The sequence below is a fragment of the Sceloporus occidentalis genome, unplaced genomic scaffold, assembly GCF_023333645.1.
Source record: "Sceloporus occidentalis isolate IW3139 unplaced genomic scaffold, rSceOcc1.0.p SCAF_1, whole genome shotgun sequence".
NCBI classification, from domain to species: Eukaryota; Metazoa; Chordata; class Lepidosauria; order Squamata; family Phrynosomatidae; genus Sceloporus; species Sceloporus occidentalis.
Window position 1 is genome coordinate 151,033,006 of NW_028316981.1, and position 22,216 is coordinate 151,055,221.

Below are 22,216 nucleotides of genomic sequence, written 5' to 3' on the forward strand. Positions count from 1 at the left end.
GAAATAATGGGGCCCCATTGTGTTCACCACAATGCAAACTTGTGACTAGATCACACATCTCATAGCTCCCCATTACTAGAAAGGGGAGGAGGTGGAGAAGAAAGAAAGTGGTTCCTTAATGCCCATAGGAGGAGGCGGGTCTATACAAATTAGGTCCCTTTCTTATAGCCAGTGGTTCTTCCCTGCACTCCTTTGCCATTGGGACCACAGGAGGCTACAAAGAACCGAAGAGCTAAGATGTCGCGAAGTTGGTACTTGTGGGTTGCAGTTTGGGCCATTTTGGCTGTAGCTACCGCTCAGCGCAGTAAGTACAGTCCAGTTTTTTTCTCTCTGGGCAAACAATAACTATTCTGAATAGATAAAAAGGAGGATGGAAAGATGAGAAAAAAGAAATGTGGCAACATCTTTAATTGAATTTTATTTTTGCCTGAGCTTTCATGGATATAAATCCATTTCTTTGGATGCAGCATCAAATATGTCTCTTTCACCTGCAGGACCAGCCCCTATCATCATTTGCTAAACAGGGTCCTGAAGGCAGAATTTATTTTGCAGGATCAAGTCAAACTTCTTCCCAAACTACACTGTAGAGTAAGGCTCCAAGAAAATAACAGTCCATGCTGTAGCCCTGACCTAATCCATACAGATAGTGCGAACATCCTAATATTTTCTGTGTTTAGTTCAAGTAAAATTCTCCCCATAATTAACTGTGTGTTCAGCTCAACTAACATTTCTCACAGCTCCCTCACAGGAGGAAAAAGATACATTTCCTCCTTTAATTTTGTTTTCTTTCATCTGAGCCTGTCTCTTAGCAGTAAACTATTATAATACTACAGTGTATGTAAGTTGAAACAATTTTTATGTTACTTTTCATTACATATGTGATCATATTTTAACATTCTGAGCACCTGCACACGTGCATACACAACACTTACCCCATCTGCATACACAGTTTCATTTGTACGTATCCACTGTTTAGGTTTCCCTTCTTGTTTTTTTCAATACAAAAATCAACACCAGTGGACATTCCACGTGTGAGGCCTAAATTAGTTTTATTTACAATCATTCCCTATGCTTCAAACATTTCGAAACAGCATTGATGTAATTGATCTGAGTCTCCATATTATCTCTCACATGAATAACATCCAGCTGTTGAAGTGTGAAAGGGGCTAAAATTTGCTGTTTGCACTTGGAAACAATTCATTTTTGTTTCCTCTCCTTCAGCGTTTTGTTTTCCTGCAAGGTACTTAAGAAGCAACCCAAGCTGAAAGTCTTATGGACATTTTATTTGGAATGTTCAAATCTGGAAGTCCTGGAGAGAAGTCATTCACTTACCCTTATTAAAGGCAGGCCTCCACTTGATCAGAGAAGCAGGGGGCTGGGGTTCTCCCATTACAGAAATAAGTTAAAAGTTCCCCAAAATTAACAAAAAGTCTGATATACATATAGCTTTATCGCTCACCTTCTGAAGACAAAAAGGTATTTATTCAATTACTGCTGATTAAACCGTAAGATTCAGAATGAAGACTATTTTCCAGAGCTGAGGGCCAAAGAAGATATGGTTGGAGTTATGTGAATGGTTTTTAATTTTACTTTAGAGTTAACTGCAGGTGCAGTGGTGTGTAATCCAGACTGTGGCTACAGCAGGCAGCTCTCACCCAAAAAAGAGGCTTAATTCTGAGTGTAATCATGGTGGAAAAGAATGTGGATATGAAAAAGAAAAGCTGATTGCAACTTGCATTGCTGTAGTTCTAAATTTTGGTTCAGTTCTGGATTAATTAAATAGAGTGTGAGGATAAAATTGTCTGGGGCCTGTTTTTCTCCCCTATCCCCAATTCCAACAAGTACAAAACTACTGATAGTATTCTGATGCAGAAATAGCCATCACATCATTGAGTAAAGTGATGGGTTACTGCCAAATTTAGAATACATGTGCACAAACATACACACACACATATACACACCTACTTCTCTTTGCTGCTTTTTCTTGTAAAGCCAAACCTCGTGGTGATTTGGGCAGTCAAGGCTCTCTAATCCCCTTGTAGTGGTGCTTGCTGTCTGGGATGTGGAATGTGTGTGTGTTTGATATGCAGAAGATGACTGACTAAGAACCTGTGCCCTAGACAGCTAATTAACCAGTCTGATGGCATTAAAAGGAGGATGAGGAAATCTTGACCATGAAACTTGACCAGCCTTTCATTCACAGTCATTGATTGTAGTTGTGGATGCCTAGTCCAGATTCAACATCTCTTTAGTGCCTGTTGGTTTCTCTCTTCTTCCCATGCTCTATACAGTGCTAGACTGGTGCAAAAGCAGAGTCAGAGTCCATAGCATCAGTTGTTCAACTAAGCCAGTGTTACTTTGCACCACAACCATCTGGGTAAATTTGCACACGTGTGACTGCATGCATGATGTACAACTGAGCCAGAGGAGCTAAACTTTCCACCAGTGCAACTGGTAATGTAACAATAGTCCAGTTCCTCACTCTTATTTTTCTCTTCCTCCTTCTTGTTTCAGCCAATTAGATGTAGTGGAAAGTGCAGCCACAACCTTGTAGGTTAAGTCTTCTTCCATTTTGGTCCACCACAGGCCTTTTCTACAAATTTTATTTTCTCAGATGATTACTGTAAAGTGATATCAGACATAGCAGCCAGAGGTCTAGTTTACATATGTCTTGGGAGTGTTCTTTGGTCAGCCATTGAATTTTCAGAGCAAAAGTAGTACATATGAGGGATTTGGCCTTAAATGGTACACCTAGTCACTGTCCGGGAAATCCCTCAATTGTTACAGATTTTATATCCAACATAGGATGACAAATATTGTAGAAACTTCCACAATCCCTGAGTTTGCATGGCCATATTGGATGGGTGGATTGTAACTTAAAAAGTTGTTTTTCCAAGTTCTGGTTTAAAATGCATGGTGTAGTGGCTCGAGGACTGGATTAGGAGTTTGGGAGAGAAAGGTTAAAATCCCCTCTCAGCTATGGAAACACACTGGCTGACCTTGGGCAAGTCACATCCTCTCATCTTCAGAGGAAGGCAATGGCAAGCATCCTCTGAATGAATCTTGCCAAGGAAACCCTAGAATAGGATCTCCGTAAATTGGAGTTGACTTGAGGGCGCATGACATCACAGGTGTGGTCACCAAAAAAAAGATTATATAGGAACAGAGGGATCACAGGGCTAAGTCAGATGGACCCTTCTGAGTCCTTTGGAAGGGTAAAAACTTGTACGAAATATATATTTTCCTCTTTCTGCTTGGTGCCAGCTTTCCAGATACAGATTTCTACTGACTGAATCCCTCTTTTGATACCTGCATTTCCTCCTGTCAGTCTTCAAAACTGGTTGTGGACATGGTTGCTGTCAAGAGGGTTGCCTTCTGATGTTAAGTGACTCCACCTCTTTGGACTTCAGAGTGAAGAACACAGTGAGAGTATTCCACACAAAATTATCATTCAGCATGGGGTAGATGCATCAACTTTCACTCTTGAGTTTAACCCTATTTATTTGCCTAGCGAAGTATGCAGATGTAGATCTTTTGTTAAATCAGGTGCCACTACCAAAGAATCATTGTGACCTAATGCCCACTAGATGTGGTTCTGACAAGGAGGAGAGGGCCTGTAGCTTGGTAGCAGAGCACCTCCTTTGCACAGAGAAGGTGCCAAGTTCAATTCCTAGCATCTTCAGATAGGGCTAGGAAATATTCCTGAAATCCCCAGTACCTCTGCCAGTCAGTGTAACTGTGTTGGGCTATGGAGCAATTACCTGTTTGAATAGAAGACGATTTTTAATGTTCTGTATCATGATGGTTTCTGCACTGGGTTTTTCCCTCCATTACATCACTACCAAGTCTACAAAATCTTATGCTACAATGTCTTTTGCTCAGTTAGACTCAAAGGTGCTACAAGATCTCCTTTTGATTTTCGAGGTTATCATGGCTAGGCCTCTGAATTCTACCCCTGCCTTCTTTCACTGTAATTGGAGAAGTGAAATCTAGATCTTAAGAAGAAGAGAGAGGTGGTACAGACTTTTTAAGAATAAACCCTCGGAGAGTGATGGGGTCTCCTCCTTTGGAGGTTGTTAAGAGAGGCTGTATGGCCATCTGTTAGGGGTACTTTGATTTTGAGTTTCTGCATGGCAGAGGGTTGGACTGGAGACCCTTGGGGGCTCTTCCCACTCTATGATTTTAGGAAACCCAAGAGAACCAGGAATCTATCTCCATGCTTTATCCCACTTTCCCATTTTCTAACTTCAGCTTCCCTCTCTGGGGATTTTCTGAACATATCCCCTTGTTTCCAGTTATTTCAAGAAGTGGATTCACTTTACTGCTCACTCTCTTCTGCAGTTGCCGCTAACAGCCCCCCCCCCCCCGCCGTTCACATGGCAAGGAGCCCAAGACTTTTCTACTCCACTGCAGCTATAGGCAGCATGTGATGGCTCAGCCACTGTGCCGAGGGGCTCCTGTCACATGGGGCTAGGGAACCTCTGCCCAAGCTCTTTCATGTGACTCTCAGCTGAGGGCAGGGCTGCCTAGTTGAACTCTGGGCTAACAAGGCAGAAACTATGGCTGCTGCTCCACCACATCTCCACCAGGCATTCACATACAAAACTTGCTTCAGCTTCTGTGTGAGCCTCTGGAGGAAGATAGAGGTGGAAGCTGGAAAAGTTACTTTTTTAGACTACAGCTCCTGGAATGCCACAGCCAACATGGTCAAGCTGGTTGGTGAACTCAAAGAGTTGTAGTCCAAAAAAGGATCTTTTCTACACTTTAGGTAGGGAGACGATGAGGGTTGTTTATATAATAGATATGGGTAATCTCCTTTCTCCTGGGTCTGGCAGAAGATGGGAATGGTGGTAGGGATTAAATTTATGAAGGAGTAGCAAGCTGAAGAAATCAAATGAATTTATGAAATGATCCCATTTATCACATTGCTGCTGGAATGAAAAATGCCACCATTGCCACATTTCTCTCTGCTTTACAAATGTTAAAATTACAAGAGATCCATATTATTACTTTCCCTTTGATATGCAAATCTGCGATACTGGTAGGCATAGTTAAACAGAAGGAAGGAAGAGCCAGGCAGTTCTTGAAACTAATAACACATTACAAAATAATAGATCCACACAAGTGTATTAAAAAGGTAAAGAAAATTCCCCATCTATTACTCTGCATTTATTTAATTCCAAGCACTTTCTTTGTGCTATGCATAATACAGGAGTGATACAAAAGCTCTTAACATTTAAGACTGTGAATGAAGATAAAGAAGTAACAAGAAAGGTGCCTGAGTGCATCTGATGAAACTCCAACCTTCTGAGTCAGAAGAGTGACTGGAGTGTGTGCAAAAGAGTAGTTTATGATTTTTCTTTCAGTTGTCCTCTATCATCATCTCTAGCTAGTGCAGCCTTAGTGGGAAGGTGCATTTTTTTTTAGCATTCAAATGTTAATATTTTGTTACTGAGAGAGTGTGATTCCTGATTGTTCATTGTTTTCCCCTAATAATGTTCATTCCTCTAAAAAACACGAAGTGGTGAATTGGTCCCTACCACTTTTTAGCCTACTAACAACCCTGTGAGATAAGATAGACTGAAAGAGAGTAATTGGGCAAAAGTCAGCACCATGATGTGATAATTTAAATATGAGTCTTCCCAGTCTTAATCTGCTACTCTTGACTATTACACTACACTGCACTACACAGGCTGTCCCAAGTTATTGGTCACTTTGAGAAACTTCAATATAAATGTTACAAGCTTGTATTTTCATAAGTGAAAGCTAAGAGTTATTTTTCAATAATGGGGATGATGGTCGTACTGCTTCTAAAAATATAGACAAAGGGTTTCTTGGAGCTTGGCCTACCTTGCAGGGATAGAAGTGCAGAAATACTGCTGTGTTATTTCCGTTGCTGTCTGTAGAATCCACATTGAATATGATTGCATGAAAATGTTTTAAATAATCGCAGACAACTGCTATTGGTGGCTGAGAAAGAGGACTAGCAACCAGTATTTTCTGTTGTGCCAGGCTTCTTGGAAATAAGAGATATCCAGGTGCGATTCTTGCAAAGAACAATGCAGACTGGAGAATCTTAGTTTTATAAATTCCAGAGATGAATATAATCTTTTCACACTTATTATAGGCTGTTTTCTGACCTAGTGCAGTCCAATAGAAAGACCTGGAACTGACCAGCATGCAGTTACTCAAGTGCCATCAAATCCTGGTTTGGGGCAAGGAATGGAGATTTCAGAAACCAAAGATGTGAATAAAACGTAGGTGTCACCTTTTCCTGAAGCCTACAGAAGCCACCGTGGGCACACGGTGTGATGGCGGCGTCAGGGCAGCATTGGGGCATGTGTTGTTTAGTGCCGGTCTGTCAAGGCTGAAAGTCCTTCTAGACCACAAATGTGAGAATTTGGTTCAAAAGTGATGCCGTTTTCCATTGGACCCTGGATCTATTCTCCCAAAGAGCAGGCTACTATTGGCCTGGTAAATGTGACCTAAAATATCATGTTCTAGTTCTAGTGAGTCAAGTTTTAAGAATGTCTTGACCACAGATTCCTGGTACCAGAATTCTCTCTTAAAATACACCAAAGTGGCCTTAGAGACAAGATCACAGATTTTCCAGAAAGAGTTTTTAAACTACAGAAAATAGCAATTAAATATTTCCCTCCAAAAACTCTTCTTTGAAAGAGATAGAAGACCGAGGTTGTGATGTATATGGTGATGTGGGTGCATAGGGTGGTGTTCATTTTCTAAGATGGGGAAATTACAGCACAACATAGACAAGGCAGGAGAAAATAAATAAAAGGAGAGAAGGAATAGGTTATGTATTGTTCCATAGAGTTCTAAAGCAGAGAATATTATTTTATACAAGGATCCAGGGGATGAATGCCCTAGATTGTGAGAATTCCAGGGCCTTTTTATACAGCAAATCCCTGAATGGGTGGATAGATTTGTGGCTCCAGTAGCAGCCCCTAATATGAACCCACACTTTCAGAACACAAACTTGCTGTGCTTATCTAGGCTTAGAGTTTCAAGGGATATGGTAACAGCTATTTCCTTTCTCTGTCTAAATCCTCCTCTTGGCTTCCTTATGCACAGGACCTTTCCACACAGGGCACAGAAGTAGAGTCAGTTCGCATCGGTCGATGCGTATTCGCGTTATATTGCATTGGTGTTCCACACCTGTGAGCTCAGAATACGTATTGACCAATGCGATATAACGTGAATACGCTTTGGCCAATGCATATTCACGGCGGGGTTCTGAACTGAAGGCAGCCGGCTCCTCCGTTTTGCGAGTCCACCAAAATAGTGGATTCACAGGATCCATATTGATGGCCAGTGCGAAACCTCTGCTGCTTTGGCTGGTGTGTACAATCCGCTGGTTCTCCTGAAGACCACCGGGTTACAAATTTCCCATGATGCTGCGCTGGAATTTCCCCCATCTCCTTCCGTTGGCCCTTTCCCCTTTCAGGACAACCGCCGGGGCTGGGGAGCGATTTTTCCATTGAATGAGATAAAGCGGAAACCTTTTGTGTCGGGGGGTGGGGGGTGGGAATGTATATGTATGTACATACAAAGATGTGTGTGTAAGCATATACATGCAGCGTTACACTTTCGGCTGCTCCACAGTTTGTGTGTGTGTGTATATATATATATACACATACATACATATACATTCCCACCCCCCACCCCCCGACACAAAAGGTTTCTGCTTTATCTCGTTCAATGGAAAAATCGCTCCCCAGCCCCGGCGGGGACAGCTGTGTGTGTACACATATAAATACGGCTTCACACTTTTGGCAGTACCACTATGTGTATATGTGTGTATATCTGTGTGTGTGTGTGTGTGTGTGTGTGTGTGTGTGTGTGTGTATATATATATATATATATATATATATATAAACACTCATACAGACAAATGTGTGTGTACACATAAAAAAGGCATCTCACTTTTGGCTTTACCACTATGTGTATATATATATATAAGTATGTATGTATATATATAAATATGTATGTATGTATTTATGTGTGTGCATACACACACACACACACACACACACACATATACAGAAGGTGCATACCCCTTTCGCTAAAGGCAGCAATTCTGCTAAACAGTGACCTCATTCTTCACCCCAGAAGTTAAAAATGTTGCCCCCGTTCAGAGCCCCACAGAGCATGCGCAAGGCTGCCGATGCGCATCGGCCAATACACATTGTATTGGGCTGGTGTGGTTATCCAATCTGCACTTGCCTCACTTTGCCTGAATACACATTGGCCGACTCACAAAACCTCGATTCGGAAGGCCGCCCAGGTGTGAATGAACGATGCGATATGACGCGAATACGAATCGGGAAAGCGTATTCAGAGAGCGCGGGTGTGAATGAACGATGCGATATGACGTGAATATGCATCGACCAATGCGAACTGACCCTACTTCTGTGTCCTGTAAGTGAGGGAAAGAGTGTTACACAATCTTGATTGCATTAACAAAAGAGACAGAAAAGTTTTTCACCTGCCTTTATCCTAGGCACATTGGCTTCAGGACGGAAAGATAGGTTCTTATAAACTGTAGCAGGTTCCCTGCAAAAGATGCTTTCCCAAAAGCTTGGAATTTTTTTTTAAACTATAGCTTCATGCAGCCAAGCAATATTTTGCTGGTAAATCATTGTTCTTCTTTTATCCTGGGGAGATGCCTTCTGAGCCAGTGTTGTGCAGAGATTTGTATGCTGGGCTAGGGCTTCAGGAAACCAGGGTTCAAATCCCTGTTCAGCTATGGAGACCTACATCTGATCCTGGTCAAGTCACACTCTTTCAGCCTCAGAGGAAAGCAATGGCAAATCCCCTCTGAACAGCTTTTGCCAATTAAATAATTAAATCTTATTTTAGGGGTCCTTAGGGTCACCATAAGCTGGAAATGGCTTGAAGGCACATAACAACAGCAACAGCAGATCCCCTTTCTAAAAGGTTATTTGTGTTGGTTTCTGGTGCTACTGTTCACATTTTAGAACCACAAAGCAATTATCAAAGAAAGAGATGGATCAGTTTTGATTCCAGCTAAAATACGCAAAGCCGTAAGCATAGGAACAGCAATTGTTAAGTCCTCTTCATTTCATGGCTCGCTGTTTGGATATCTATGTCTGAGCCTGTACAGACAGGCCAAAATAAAGCTGCTTCAGGTCACTTTGGAGGTATGATGTTTAAATGATGCATGAGTCTGAAGAGGCCAGAAACCATGCCAAAGCCACACTGTAGTCCTAAGGACTGGAGAGCAGCTTTGGCGCAGCTTCTGGCCTCTTAAGATGCATGTGTCATTTAAACAGCATACTTTCAAAGTGACCCAAAGCAGCTTTATTTTGGCCTGTCTGTACGGGCCCTTTGTCTCTCTTTCTCCAGTCAACTTTGCCAAGCATGTTTGAATTATAATCCCTCTGCCATAAGGACAACCACATACATTGTGAGACTAAACTGTGTGTTAAGTATACATTATTAAAAATTAAACCCTTTGCTCTGGAAGCTGATGTAGGATGTGTTCTTGCAAATGAAATTAATAGTGGGTCATGGCCCTTCAGTAATGATAGGATGACAAGTCCTAGTTTTTGAAGATTGGAATCTGTACTTCCATATTATTAATTTATTTTGTATGCCACCTTTCTCCCAGAAAGGGACCCCGGGTGGCTAAGGTAAATTTTACATGCTCTATGAAATTATGGGGATGGGAAACAGCAAGAAGTGATCTTTAGGATGATAATGGGATATCTTACACCAGTAAGATGTGTGTCCCTCTTTATTTGTAAAATATTGGAAATTATGGAGTGATGCTGTCTGAAAATAACTGTTTCTGTCTTTCCTTAGGGGCCTTTGGCAGGAACAACAGGTGGGAACAAAACTGGAGCCAGAAGCACTCAGCCTTCAAGACTTGGAATTCACGACTGTACCCCAAGTGGAGAGAGGGAGATGCCAGGCAGCACAATTGCTGGCGAGGTGTGGCTTCAGGGTGGTAGTTCCCCATAAGGGAAAGTCATGCATTGAGACTTAACAGGCCTGATAATGCTACCTTGGTGGAGGTGCAGGGCCCCAGAATTGGAAGCCCTTTTTACACCTTTCTTTCCCTTCCCAGGTGGTGATGTAACATTTGATATCAGCAATGATGCCCCAACCATAACAGGTGCCAAAGCCACATTCAGCATTGCTCTACACTTCCCTGGAAATCAGACGGTGCTGCCGGATGGACGCATTGTCTGGAGCCAAAACTGCACCATCAATGGTGAGCTAAATGCATGTATATAGAGATTTGAGTTGTGTAGCCAGCATGGTGTTGTGGTTTGAGCATAGGACTCTGTAGATCGGGATTTGAATCCTTACTTGGCTATGAAAACCTGCTGGGTGACCTTACATGAGTCACACACTCTCAGCCCTAGAAAACCTCATGATAGGGTTGCCATGAGTTGGAAAGAACTGGAAGGCATACAATAGTAGCAACAACAAGGTTTGTGTATACAGTCTGCACTTCATATCCATGGGGGATCTGTTCTGGACACCCCCCCCCCCCAGTGGATAAAAAACCCTACAGGACCTTGAGTCCCATTGATTTTAATGGCAGGTGCAACATACCATGTGCATGCACCCCATTCAAAGCAATGAGGCTTGCTGTCCTTGGATGGCTAAATCTGCAGATGTTGAGGGCTTACTGCATATTGCATAAATATTGCATTACCTAATTTTACCCCTCACTTCCCTCTTTCCATGTACTGCAGGTACCACCCATGTGACAGAAGGGGAACCTGTTTTCCCGGATCAAGATGCAGAAGCATCCGACTGTTTCTTTCCGGATGGGCAGCCTTTCTCCCCAAGTGACCGTGGGAAACGTGGCAAGTTTGTCTATGTCTGGCAGACATGGGGTAAGTGCTTGCACTTTGCCCAATGAGAGAGAGCTTCCCAAATCCCCATGTAGTAGTACATTGTAACAACCCTTTAAAATCTCTTAATGTTCATTCTTGATCACCTTAGCAGAAGAAGCAAGAGTATATGATAAATATGACTTTTTAAAGAAGAAGGAAAAAAACCTCTGTAAACTGTCCTGGAAACTTCTTTGAAGCATAGGATAAAAATCTCTAAGAGCCTTATCTCTCTCTCTCTCTCTCTCACACACACACACACACACACACACACACACACACACAAAACCAAAGTGGAAATGAAGACAGAGAGCAGCAGCTTTCTCCATGCTTTACCACATGCCATCATACAGCTTAAGTTCTCTTCCCATGGGAAGAGTGCATCTTTTGCTGAACTGATTTTTCCAGCTGGAAGAAAAAATTCACTTTGATGACCATCTCCTGCAGGGAGAGAACTGAAGTACCATGGCATCATTTGGTAAGGCACACACAGAGAAAGCTGCTACTCTCTGGGTCCATTTCTGCTTTGTTTTCTTGGGTGATAAGGTTCCTAAATTAAATAAATTTATAAATATGTATACTTGTCCTTCCACATTTGTGGCATTGACTTTTGCGGATTTGATTATTCATGGATTTTATAAATATGTTCTCTCTAGCAATATCTAGGTCCTCCAGTGCAACTCTATGGTCAACATAACCAACAGTCGCACTGAAGGACCTAGAGATTCCTAGAGAGAACACTCCACTAGGCATTTGTAGCTCCGCCAGCCCAATTCTATGGTCATTCTCTGGCAGATGTTGACCACAGAGTTGCACTGTAGAACCTAGAGATTCCCAGAGAAGTAAAAATATACTGCTTTTGTTATTTGTGGTTTTTCCACATTCACAGGGGTCCTGTGTCCCTAAACCCAGAGATGAGTATATGTATTTTTATATGTATTTATGTATGAGTCCCCATCCTGAGAAAAGGGTGGGGTACAAATAATAATAATAATAATAATAATAATAATAATAAGTATTTTTTCATGTACGTACATATTTACATAAAATATGTATAGGTAAAATAATTTTGTATTAAATACTGAAAAGAAAAAAAACCACACTTGCCTTTCAAGGGAAATGCTTCCTCCTGCACACACATACTTTTTGTCTGCTTAATACTAAGGCCTGCATCTCTTCCTGCCATGATGTTCTTTTTATCTAGCACAGAAGATGGGACAGAGAAAGTGCAGCTACTTGCACTTGTAGAAACCAGCACTACCAGCTCTGGCATAGGAATTTTATACCTTGGGCAGATCACTGGTCTATCTAGCTCAGTACAGTTTACACTGACTAGCAGTAGTTCTCTGTGGTTCTGATGAGCCTGTCCCAGCCCGTGGAGATGCTATAGTGATTGAATTTAGGATCTCTTGCATGCAAAGCATTTCCACTTCTACTGAGCTGTGGGGTCCTGCTACTGAATAGAATTATTGGAAGAAGTGTCATTGTGTACTTCAGCTCCTGAAATATATATACTTAGAGTAAAGAAGCATAACTAAATAAACAAGTGAACATTTCTCCATGTTTCCTGAAATGAAAATCTTACAAAACTGCTGCTTATTATGCAGCTGTTAAAAGAAACGGGTCCAGTGGGGATGGGAGGGTGAAAATCCTGTTAGCAATCTGCTGTGGCCATGGGGGAACCTGTACAATTTCTTACAGGCCCTTCCACTTGGAGTATAGTGGAATTTTAGTGCTCATAGAAGCATTCTTTGGCATTAATTTATTAAAGTTATCTTCTGCCATTTTGCCACAAAAGGCATTCAAGGTGGGACTCTGTGTTTGGGCACATACATGTATGTGTGCTGCCTGAATTAAAAATATATTGTGGCTCAGTATTGCCATATGTAAAAGCGTACCAGGAAAGGAAGGATCTTTCTTTACAATCCAGTGTTATGGTCCCTTGGGACATAGCAACATCCTATCCCCATCCATTTTACCAAGGTCATTCTTTCCCATCATTCTTCCCCTTACCAGGACGTTACTGGCAAATAGTAGATGGTTCCTCTTCCCTACTGACCATTGACACGAGTGATGTACCCCTTGGCTCCTATACCATGGAAGTGGAAGTCTATCACTATCGGGGGCGTGAGAAATTCATCCCTATAGGTAGCACTTCATCACAATTCAGCATCACTGGTGAGTGTCAGTGGCTCTACTTTTTGCTAGGAAGAATACTTGAAAGGGGGGGGGGGGGACAGGAGGGAAGGGGATCCTTCATAAACTTCACAAGACCAACACTGGGATTCCATCCTTCAATTTAGTTAAATTATCCTTCCACTCCTATAGCTCTCTAAAACAGTAACTAAAGTTTGGAAGGACCAGGACTTTGGACGGCTCTCCTGTAATTTGAACATTTTGGATGGAACTACCTTAGACTAGTGGGAGGGAAAGAGAGAGGAAGCAGAACTTGGAATGTTATTTTCAAAAAATTAATCCCTTCCTATTACTCATTATAGTATTTGAAAAGGTAATCCTGTCACTTACCAACAGGGTTTAAAAATTCGTTCATTGTGCTGCTGCTTGAATAAATTCTTAGCAAAATACCCGTAGAGATTAACTTTTAAAAAACAACAGTAAATTGTTACATCAACTGCATAATTTCTTTCCTCCTTGTTGCATTACTTTTGAAATGAAACTTTGTTGTGCCCTCAGTTCCCATCCACCCACCCAAAAGAAGTAACTCATTACAAGTGCTTGTAACTTGGTGGCAAGAGGAGGAGAAGGAGCAGAGTAATACAGCCAGATGTGTTTTCTGAAGGTGTTTACCATAGCAGGTGCCCCCCTCTCTCTGCCCAGGCAGTTTCCCTGCCCCACTGGTGACCTTTCTGCTCCTTTTCCCAGACCAGATCCCATTCATCGTGGACATTGCACAAGTGCTCGATGTAGACGGGGCTGATGGCCGCTTTGTTCGCAACCGGGCAATCTCCTTTGGTGTGAGGCTCCATGATCCTAGTCAATACCTACGTGATGCTGACATTTCCTACTCCTGGGATTTTGGTGATGAGAGCGGGACCCTGATTTCTCGGGCAGCCATGGTTACCCATACATACCTCGCTGCGGGTACCTTCAGCCCTCGTGTGGTGCTCCAGGCTGCCATCCCTCTGGCCTCTTGTGGAAGCACTTCAGAGGAGCCCCTCATCATCCCCACAACAGCTCTGGGTAGCACCACTGGTCAGGCTACCATCCCCGTGACAGCTCCAAGTGCCACCACAGCCCAAGACCCCAGTGCCTTGCCCACAGGCACCAGCATCCCTGGGACAAGCTCTGAGGGTGTTCAAACCTCTGGTAAGTGCTTGGAAGCTCTTTCATGGTTAACACCCCATGTTTAACACTTTACTGACAAGCAAATGTTGGGCTTGGCTTTCTTGCTGTACAAGGAGAGAAAGTCTCCTTCTGTACCAAGAATAAACCATATATCTTGGAGAAATCTAGATATAGTGAAGGATTTGCTTTGGAAGGATGATTTTCTTCAAGAATGGGAGTGGTACAATGAGGCAGGCATTTTTGGACAATGAGGCTCAGAATCATCCAGCCAGAATGGCCAGTGGCTGTTCAACAATGGAGGTCTAAGGCTGAAATTCTCTTGAGGAATCTTGGGTTATGATGGCAATTGTACTTTTTACATGCTTATGTAAGGAGGTATTCAGTACCCCCTGATGTATGCATCATGTGGGCTATTCCTTCCTATCATCAAACCCCACAACCTGGAATGGTAGAAGATGGCCACAGAAGCACCATTAAAACTAATGTTCCTAAGAACACTAGTGCAGAGGCTTCCAGTTGTGTACTTCTCTGAAGATTTTATTAATGGAAAGATCAGTAATAATGAAGAAGTTTATCTGAAAGACTAGTATATCCACTGCTGTTAATCTTCATGTTGGAAGATTAGCAATGTCAGGTATATTGTAAAACTTACCTGCAGTTCCCATTACGTGAGGTTGTTGGCCAACAGACAGGGCCAGCTGCCTTGAAATAAAGCTCCCATCATCCCTGACCACTGGCCATAATGCCTAGGGCTTTGGGGAATTTAACCAAAAGCATTACTGGGCTGCCCTAAAAAAATTTGTCACAGAAATATCTGCAATGTGTCAGAGTACTTGACAAGTGGCAGGCAGAAGTAAAGAGTCCTTTTAAAGAAATCCTGTGGAAACCACACAACACCAGATATTCCTGAGATTAAGACTGGTCTCTTTGAATTTTAATACAATCCTGAGTCTGCAAAATGCCTCTTTCAGCTTCAGTGTTAGTTACCTTTCACTTTAATTCTAGGACAAAGTTACTCTTTGGGAAGTTATTCTTTTGGACTACAATCCCAGAACCCCCCAGCCAGCACACATAGGAGAGATACATCTGACAATGTTATGAAGGGTATACTGTTGACTGATGGAAGTTGGGCAGTATTGCTATTGGACTCAATTCTTGAATTCCCCCAAATGTACCTGGTTTTATCCCACACACTATAACAGATGGATGTGATTCAGCCTCTACTACCTGTTCATTCTTTTCCATCAGTGACCAGTCTCCACCAAGCCCAAATGTGTGCTTTATATAACGACATCATGGATTGCAATAGGTTAATTCCAGACCATAACTAAAGGATGAAGCATCAATCAATAGTTTCTTATCAAAAACTGTTTTGCATCTGTTGTACTGTATATGGCCTTTGTCTAAGCTGCCTTTCAAATTTGTTAGACTTAAAACAGACTTAGAACTTTTCCTGTATAATATTCATTTCTGCATCTCTCTCCCTCTGTTGCATTTTCAGCACTAACCTTTGTGACTTCAGCACTCCCAACTGAACAGCCACAGGTATCTACAACTCAAGAAGCGGGTTCTTTGGCGACAGCAGCAGCAGCTGCCACTATAGTCAGTGCTCTGCCAGAAGAAGCAGATTTAGCTGTTGCATCTGAAGATCCTGCAACTGTTGTGTCTGCCACTTTGGATGAAGGGGCTGCAGGCACTGAGGACCCTTCAGCTGTGACTACTGCCATCCCCACATCTCTCCCAGGCACCATGGCACCAGCAATAGCATCCACTGCAGTATCTGAATCTTTGCCAAGCACTGTAGAGTCTGCATCTTCAGTTACAGTGGCACTTGAGGATGACCCAGACACTCTGGCACCCATAGTTTTGTCTCTAGCAACATCTGCAGCTGTGCTTCCTGGAGCATTGACAACACTCTCTAGTCTGACTGACATCCCTGTCTCTCCAGCAGCAGGTAGGTTAGTAGAGTGCTTGTCCCTCATTGATTCAGTATGGCGTATGCTTGCACATCATAGCTGTTTTTCAAAGGGTGGAAACATTAATTTTTTGGATTACACCTCCCAGAATCCTCAACCAGTATGGCTAATGGGTATTCTGGCAGTAGTAATCCAAGAGGGTAACCTTTGCAAGCTCTGCTGTTCTTGTTTTGCTCACATAAAGGATGGGCTTGCAGGTAGTTTATTCACCCATCCGGGGCTCAGAAGAGACTGTGAAGGCAGGGACAGGAGGCCACCTAGACTCTTGTGTGTGATGGCTGAATGTGCTGTGTTAAAAGGGTGAATATGTAAAGTTGCCCATGACTGATGTAGCTCCTTGCTGAGGTGTGGTTGAAATCTCGTGTTAAGAGAGGATGGCACTTCTTCCTTTGGATGCCTTAAGCAGCACCCACCTATCATTGGCAACAACTCCCATGCTGCTGTTGCACTCCCAGTACCCTGCTTCAGACTACCATCTGTGAACTCAGGCACCACCTCAGCCTAAGTTTTTCTGCACAGCCTCCATCCAGTTCCCCAGTCAGAAGATAGTAGCTCCTCACTCTCAGACAAAGCAGCCACTTTGACCTTGAGGATACAAACCCCAGGACATCCATTGCTTCCTCATCTCCTAATGCAGGCCAATGCACCCTTGTCCTTCCACTGCCAGCAGCTATCTATTTTGAGAAGATATAATGGGAAAGGATGATGTGGAGGGAAGAGGGCATTTCTCTTTAAAACTAGAATTATTTTCCACCAGATGCCACTGAAGACACAGCAACCATCAATCTGTCTGCATCTGTCATGCCTGAAACTGGAACAATTGCAACCGAAGTTGTCCAGATTGTGGTAAAACGCCAGGCACCAGCTGGCTGCCTGCTCTACCGTTATGGGACCTTCGCCACTGATCTGGACATTGTCCGTGAGTCCAGGGACATCAGGGTGGGAGTTTGAAAAAGAGAATGGCTCAGTGACCATAAGGATGAGGAATACACTCCTAGTGCTCCTGCTGATTTATTCCAGGGTTCACTCTGCCATTAGAGCGAATGATACAGTTACTTCAGGTAGCAGATTTTAGCTGTCATGAAAAGAGAGCAAATTATAAAGTCTTCATTTGGTTAAAACTGTAGTTTTATTGCCAGAGATGGGGAGAGGTACTTTTGACTAGGTGGATGTGCAGGGGGAACTAGTACCTACATTAAAAGGCCCACCTCCTTCTGACCAATGAGCAAGTTCCAAAACCTGCAGTCTCAAAACCCAGTAACAGAGGACAGAGTGGGAAATAAAGTGTCATAAACTGTGTCTTGATGCAAGATGGGCTGCAAATCTCCATTCTACATTCTGCTTCAAGAAAAACTATGACAATCAGGGCCTCCCCTTTTCATTCCTGGGATCGGGGGAGGGACAGGAATAAACCATATCAGAACTAGGCAGAAATACATCTGGGAAAGAATAAGTAACCATTTTTATTTTCTTCTTCTCTTGCAGAGGGCATTGAAAGTGTGGAAATTGTGCAGGTGGTACCACTGGTATCAGCTGTTTCTGAAAACACGGTAGACCTCACTGTGACCTGCCAAGGAAGGTAAGTTTTGCAAGCAGGACAGCAGCCTTCTTGGTTCCACCCTCCACCTTTGAGATTTCTACTTTCCTAGTCCATGATGACTGAACCAAGAGGAAGGAAAGAAGGTTAGGAAAAGAGAAGGGGATCTGTGGGCCAGCTGGTCAGAGTGCCTATTCTGGGTAGTCTCTCAGGATAGCTATAGTGGAGCCTAAGCAATACAATGCAGGCATAGCATTAGTGGAGATAACTGGGGTGGAGGAGACTTGCTTTATTTTAACATTTGGGCTAATAGCATTTTCTTGCTTTGTAGCCTTCCTGATGAAGTCTGCACAACTGTTTCTGACCCTGAGTGCTTGATGGTCCAGGAGACAGTGTGCAGCCCTGTCCAGCCTAGCCCTGACTGTCAGCTCGTTTTGCGCCAGGCCTTCAATGAGTCTGGCCTCTACTGTGTCAACATCTCTCTGGCTAATGCCAATAGCCTGGCTATTGCTAGCACCCAAGTCAGCATCCAAGGTAAGGATTCTGAGGCTTGGGGAGCCAACTTTCCTGCTGCAGCTGAGGTCCAACTCAACTCCAAAGTCTTAAAAAGATTGTTATCAGAGAACTCCCCTTCAGTCTGATTTTACATTATCAGTTGTTATTTATTCTTGCTCTCAACACCTTGGATAGGGGGCTTTGTCTTTGTTCCTTGTTTTTTTTACGACATTTTGTATAGTGAAGCAGGCACACAGGCATTCCTGATCTATCCCTAGAAATGCTCCTCCATCTCTGAACAAAAGTTGTATCTCTTGTCCATTCCTTCCTGTGAAAAGATGCCCAGTATTAATTCCTCTTCCTTCTCCAGCAGGAAGAAGTTCAGCCTCAGCTCAGATAACACTAGTATTTGGAGCAGTACTTGTTGCTGCTGCTTTGGGGGCTGTTGCCTATACCTACAGGTAAGCATTTGTCCAGCCATGCTGTGTCCAGTCTCTCTAAGGTCAAAGTAAGCATGCTGGCCTAGGCCAGAAGCTATAGGCAAGTAGTAGAAGATAGTAGAAGATTGAAGCCTCTCAACTGAGATCAGGGCTTTTTTTGCAAAAGTCTTGTCCTGATAATTACATCTTCTGGTTGAAAAAGGATTCAAACAGTTTCATACTTAGCAGTTCACCAGCAGAAAATAAGTTCTCACTGCATTTGTGTGGGATCTTAATAGCAGTGCAGCTTATCTTTTCAATATATGAAACTGCTTCATGACCATTGGTTTCCACAGCGGCTCTTTAAGAGCATACACAGAGGTCTACCCTGTGACCTTCAATCTAACTCAGGAGCAAACAACTTCTCAGGGTTGGGAGGCTGCACTGGATTGTTCTGGAGCCCAGCAGGCTTTGTATGGTACAAGAAGGTGCTGACTGTACTCTCCTATACCATTAAGGCCCAGTACAGAGCGGCCTAAAAGGCCGGCCTGGGGTGGAGTCAGGGCATTGCATCTAGATGACGCACATCCTGACCCTAGGGTGCCATGACACAGCGCACTGCTCCATATGGTGCATGGCATCATGGAGCTCCTCCGGTGCTGTGTCCATACGACACAGTGCCGAAGGAGTGTCATACAGCCACGCTGCTGTGGCTATGGCGCCCTTTCAAGGGCGCAAAATGGAGTCGTTTTTTGTGGCTCCTTTTTGCACCCTCAAAAGGCCAGATCAGGGCCACAGTGTGAGGTTGTCACAGCCCCGATCTGGCTAGGAAAGGGGAGGCATCCTGTTGCCCCTTTGGTGTGATCTGTTGAGCCTTTAAGCCAAATGAAAGTTGAAAGCAGTGTGTCTGTTTCCCTTCCTGAAGTGACAGAATTAAATGGCTGGCAAGAAACTGTCTTAACTCTGGTAATGTGGATGGCAGCAACTGCCAATGTTACTGCAGTGTGGCTGCTGTAAGAATTGTAAAACAGATGTACCAGGGGTTGCTTGTTGCTCACTTGTTTTTACTAGAACACTACAGAGGGATTATATGATCTTACATATATGCACAGCATGTGCTTAGAGCTTGGAAGAATCAAGTTTAGGACTACAACATGCCTATGCTAGATGGACATTCTGAGTGTTGTAGTCCAAGAAAATAACTTTCCAAACTCTAGTTGTTTCTGACATATCAACAATCTTGAGCCTGGTGACTGTGCCCATTACTTATTCCTACTCATTTTGGGGGGATACAGCAGAGGGACAGGACAATCTGTCAAGGCCAACTGGTGTAGCATTAACATGCTAAATAAATACAATGTTTTGTGCTAACAAATAGCAAGTGATGGTGGCTATATCAGTGGGATCAGAAAGAACTAAAAGGGGAACAGTCACTACATTCAAAGTGACTGCATATACAATCAGAAGTAAAAAATTTCTTCTCCGTAGCCTCATTTTGTCCATCCACAGGCTATTTTTACTTCACCACGGTTCTCCCATCATAATTCTTCAGTGTTCCTAAGTCTTCTATGGGTTGCAGCATTTGCCTTTCATGCACTCTCACAAAATAGCTTCTCTGAATGGACAGTTCATTAATATTGATTTTCTCCATAGCAAAAAAGTTTGTGAACCCGCTTAGTTGAAGCTGTGGTCCTTCTCATGCAGCTAGAATCCACCAAATTGCCAAATTAAGACATTTGAGTTTTTCTGTTGAAAACAATGAGCTGAAACAAGGAATGGTGAGATGATAGCTCAGTTGCTTCCAACTTGATATTCACATGAAATATTGCTAATGCTGACTTTCATTGCAGACGAGTCAAATATATCCCCCTACGTGCTGTGATGTCTGCCGGAACCTCTCCCAGGAGCTGGTTGCCTGACCGTACTGCTGTACGCCTCTTCCTACGCCAGGCTTTTGGGCATGGGGCCAGTGGGGAAAGCAGCCCACTGCTGAGTGGGAATGTTATCTAAACATTGAGATGAACATCAAGGGACCCATCAAGTCTTACCAACAACTGACCCAATGTCTCATGGAGCCCACACTGAGAAAAAGGAAAATATCCTTCCTCTGCAATCCTTCCCACTGCTAAATTGACCTCCCCTGCATTCCTGTTCTTTTCATCCAATTTCCAGCTAAGTAAAAAACATGACTCCTTGATAGTTGTCATTTTAGTGCTTTCCTGAATGGGGGAAAAACAACTGAACAATTTCAGTTATTGGAGCGTTGACTACTCATCTTTATCTACATGCTTGGGGGATATTACATGTTCCAGTAATCATTAATATTGCAATCTTAGCATATTTAGTTGAAGGAAGTCATAGGATTCTGGACCATACCACCCCAGACAGCACACAATGGATTTTTCAAACAGCTGCTCCTCTTAAAAAGAAACTCCTTAGTATGACATTGTGTAATAGAAGGCAAAAGAAACCATCTTCCTGATGTGCTCATTTCCTACATGGCTGGAAAGAGCCAGTTTAAAAAAAAAACTCCACTTGCTCTCTGAATTGGCACAGTCCAGAATACTACAGCCTCCACATGTTGTCACATCATGTTTCAATGCCCCCCCCCAGTGCCCATGTTCTTGTATAGTATTATGCATGCACAGTAACAGATGAACATAGCTAGTAAGTCTGGAGAACTGATGGCATGAATGACTGCCTGAGGACCACAGTGAGAAGTGGCAGAAGCTAGAGCTGTTTAGGAAGGCTACTTCTTGCAGAACAGGTTTTTAGAATACTCTTGTCCCAAAGAGAGGGACAAAATGGGACGACAGGCGTGGAAGACCTGTAACTGTTTGGCATTCCTGCAGCACCACAGAAACACATGGCAGGCTTATGCAGGCATGGCAGACAAGACATCTAGGGGCATGTGATTCAAAATGTATATAACTAAGAAAAATGCTCTGCAGGATTTAGTGTGGTACATCTGTGATAAGAGAGCAAGAAATGCTATGATGTTTCTGATTAGGGAATCTTTCTTAGTTGCAGGCCCTTAAAGAGGATTCTTCCTATTTGGGTTGTTACAGGGCACAGGGAAGGATTCTTAACCCTTCCACTCCCCTCAGGGTTGGGAAAAGTATGGCCTGAAAGTGGGTGTCCTTTGTTCAGTTCGAGGTCAAATTTTTGACTAAAAATGCAGTGATATGACTCACCATGGGAGGCATGGAGACAAAAAATGACCCACTCCCTACTTTAGTTGCCCACCCCACCATATTTTATCCTTTCCCTTACGGGGATTAGGTAACACCTCCTCTCTTTCTGGCCTTTCTCTGCTGTAAAGCATAATGGGGTGCTTTGTTACAGAAAAGCAGCTTTTCAGGTTTTGTTAGCACAACTAAAATGTAGCAGAGATTGCCCACACATTTCAGCCATAGAACAATGTCGGGGATCTTTTGATTATTCTCTGGATCCATTTTTAAAACAGAGCCCAATACAGAAAATCTAACTTTCAGACAAAGGAGTGAGTCTAATGGGTGAAAATATGGAAGGGATGGCAGCCTTCCCCCAGACAAATGAAGGAAAGCATCCTTCATCAGTGTCGTATATTGGAGACAC

General features: G+C 43.1%; 2 protein-coding genes across 3 annotated transcripts in view; one reads left to right on the plus strand and one right to left on the minus strand.

The window, feature by feature from the left end:
* The first annotated feature begins 179 nt into the window (after positions 1-179).
* Positions 180-20,806, plus strand: PMEL (premelanosome protein). Of its 2 annotated transcripts, none has more exons than XM_089477298.1 (12): positions 180-304; positions 9,844-9,972; positions 10,109-10,255; positions 10,746-10,889; positions 12,903-13,064; positions 13,770-14,213; positions 15,694-16,146; positions 16,926-17,087; positions 17,654-17,747; positions 18,037-18,239; positions 18,571-18,661; positions 20,470-20,806. In XM_089477298.1, the coding sequence occupies exons 1-12, from the start codon at positions 238-240 to the stop codon at positions 20,627-20,629; spliced, it is 2,256 nt and encodes a 751-aa protein (XP_089333424.1). In that variant the 5' UTR covers positions 180-237; the 3' UTR covers positions 20,630-20,806. The 2 variants fall into 2 exon arrangements, with proteins under 2 accessions (XP_089333424.1, XP_089333431.1); XM_089477305.1 differs by having other exon boundaries at positions 18,574-18,661.
* The window catches only part of DGKA (diacylglycerol kinase alpha), a 75,636-nt gene continuing 69,527 nt past the window's right edge, over positions 16,108-22,216 (minus strand). Inside the window, exon 25 of the transcript XR_016271749.1 lies at positions 16,108-16,842. The gene's annotated coding sequence lies outside the window, so the exon portion shown is untranslated. The remainder of the gene's footprint in view (positions 16,843-22,216) is intronic.

Bases quoted from the DNA above. Each gene is read 5' to 3' on its own strand.
- PMEL (XM_089477298.1), top strand. From the start codon at position 238: ATGTCGCGAAGTTGGTACTTGTGGGTTGCAGTTTGGGCCATTTTGGCT. The intron at 9,973-10,108 runs GTGTGGCTTCAG...TTCCCTTCCCAG, and splicing joins GCAGCACAATTGCTGGCGAG to GTGGTGATGTAACATTTGAT. The intron at 18,240-18,570 runs GTAAGGATTCTG...TTCCTTCTCCAG, and splicing joins CACCCAAGTCAGCATCCAAG to CAGGAAGAAGTTCAGCCTCA.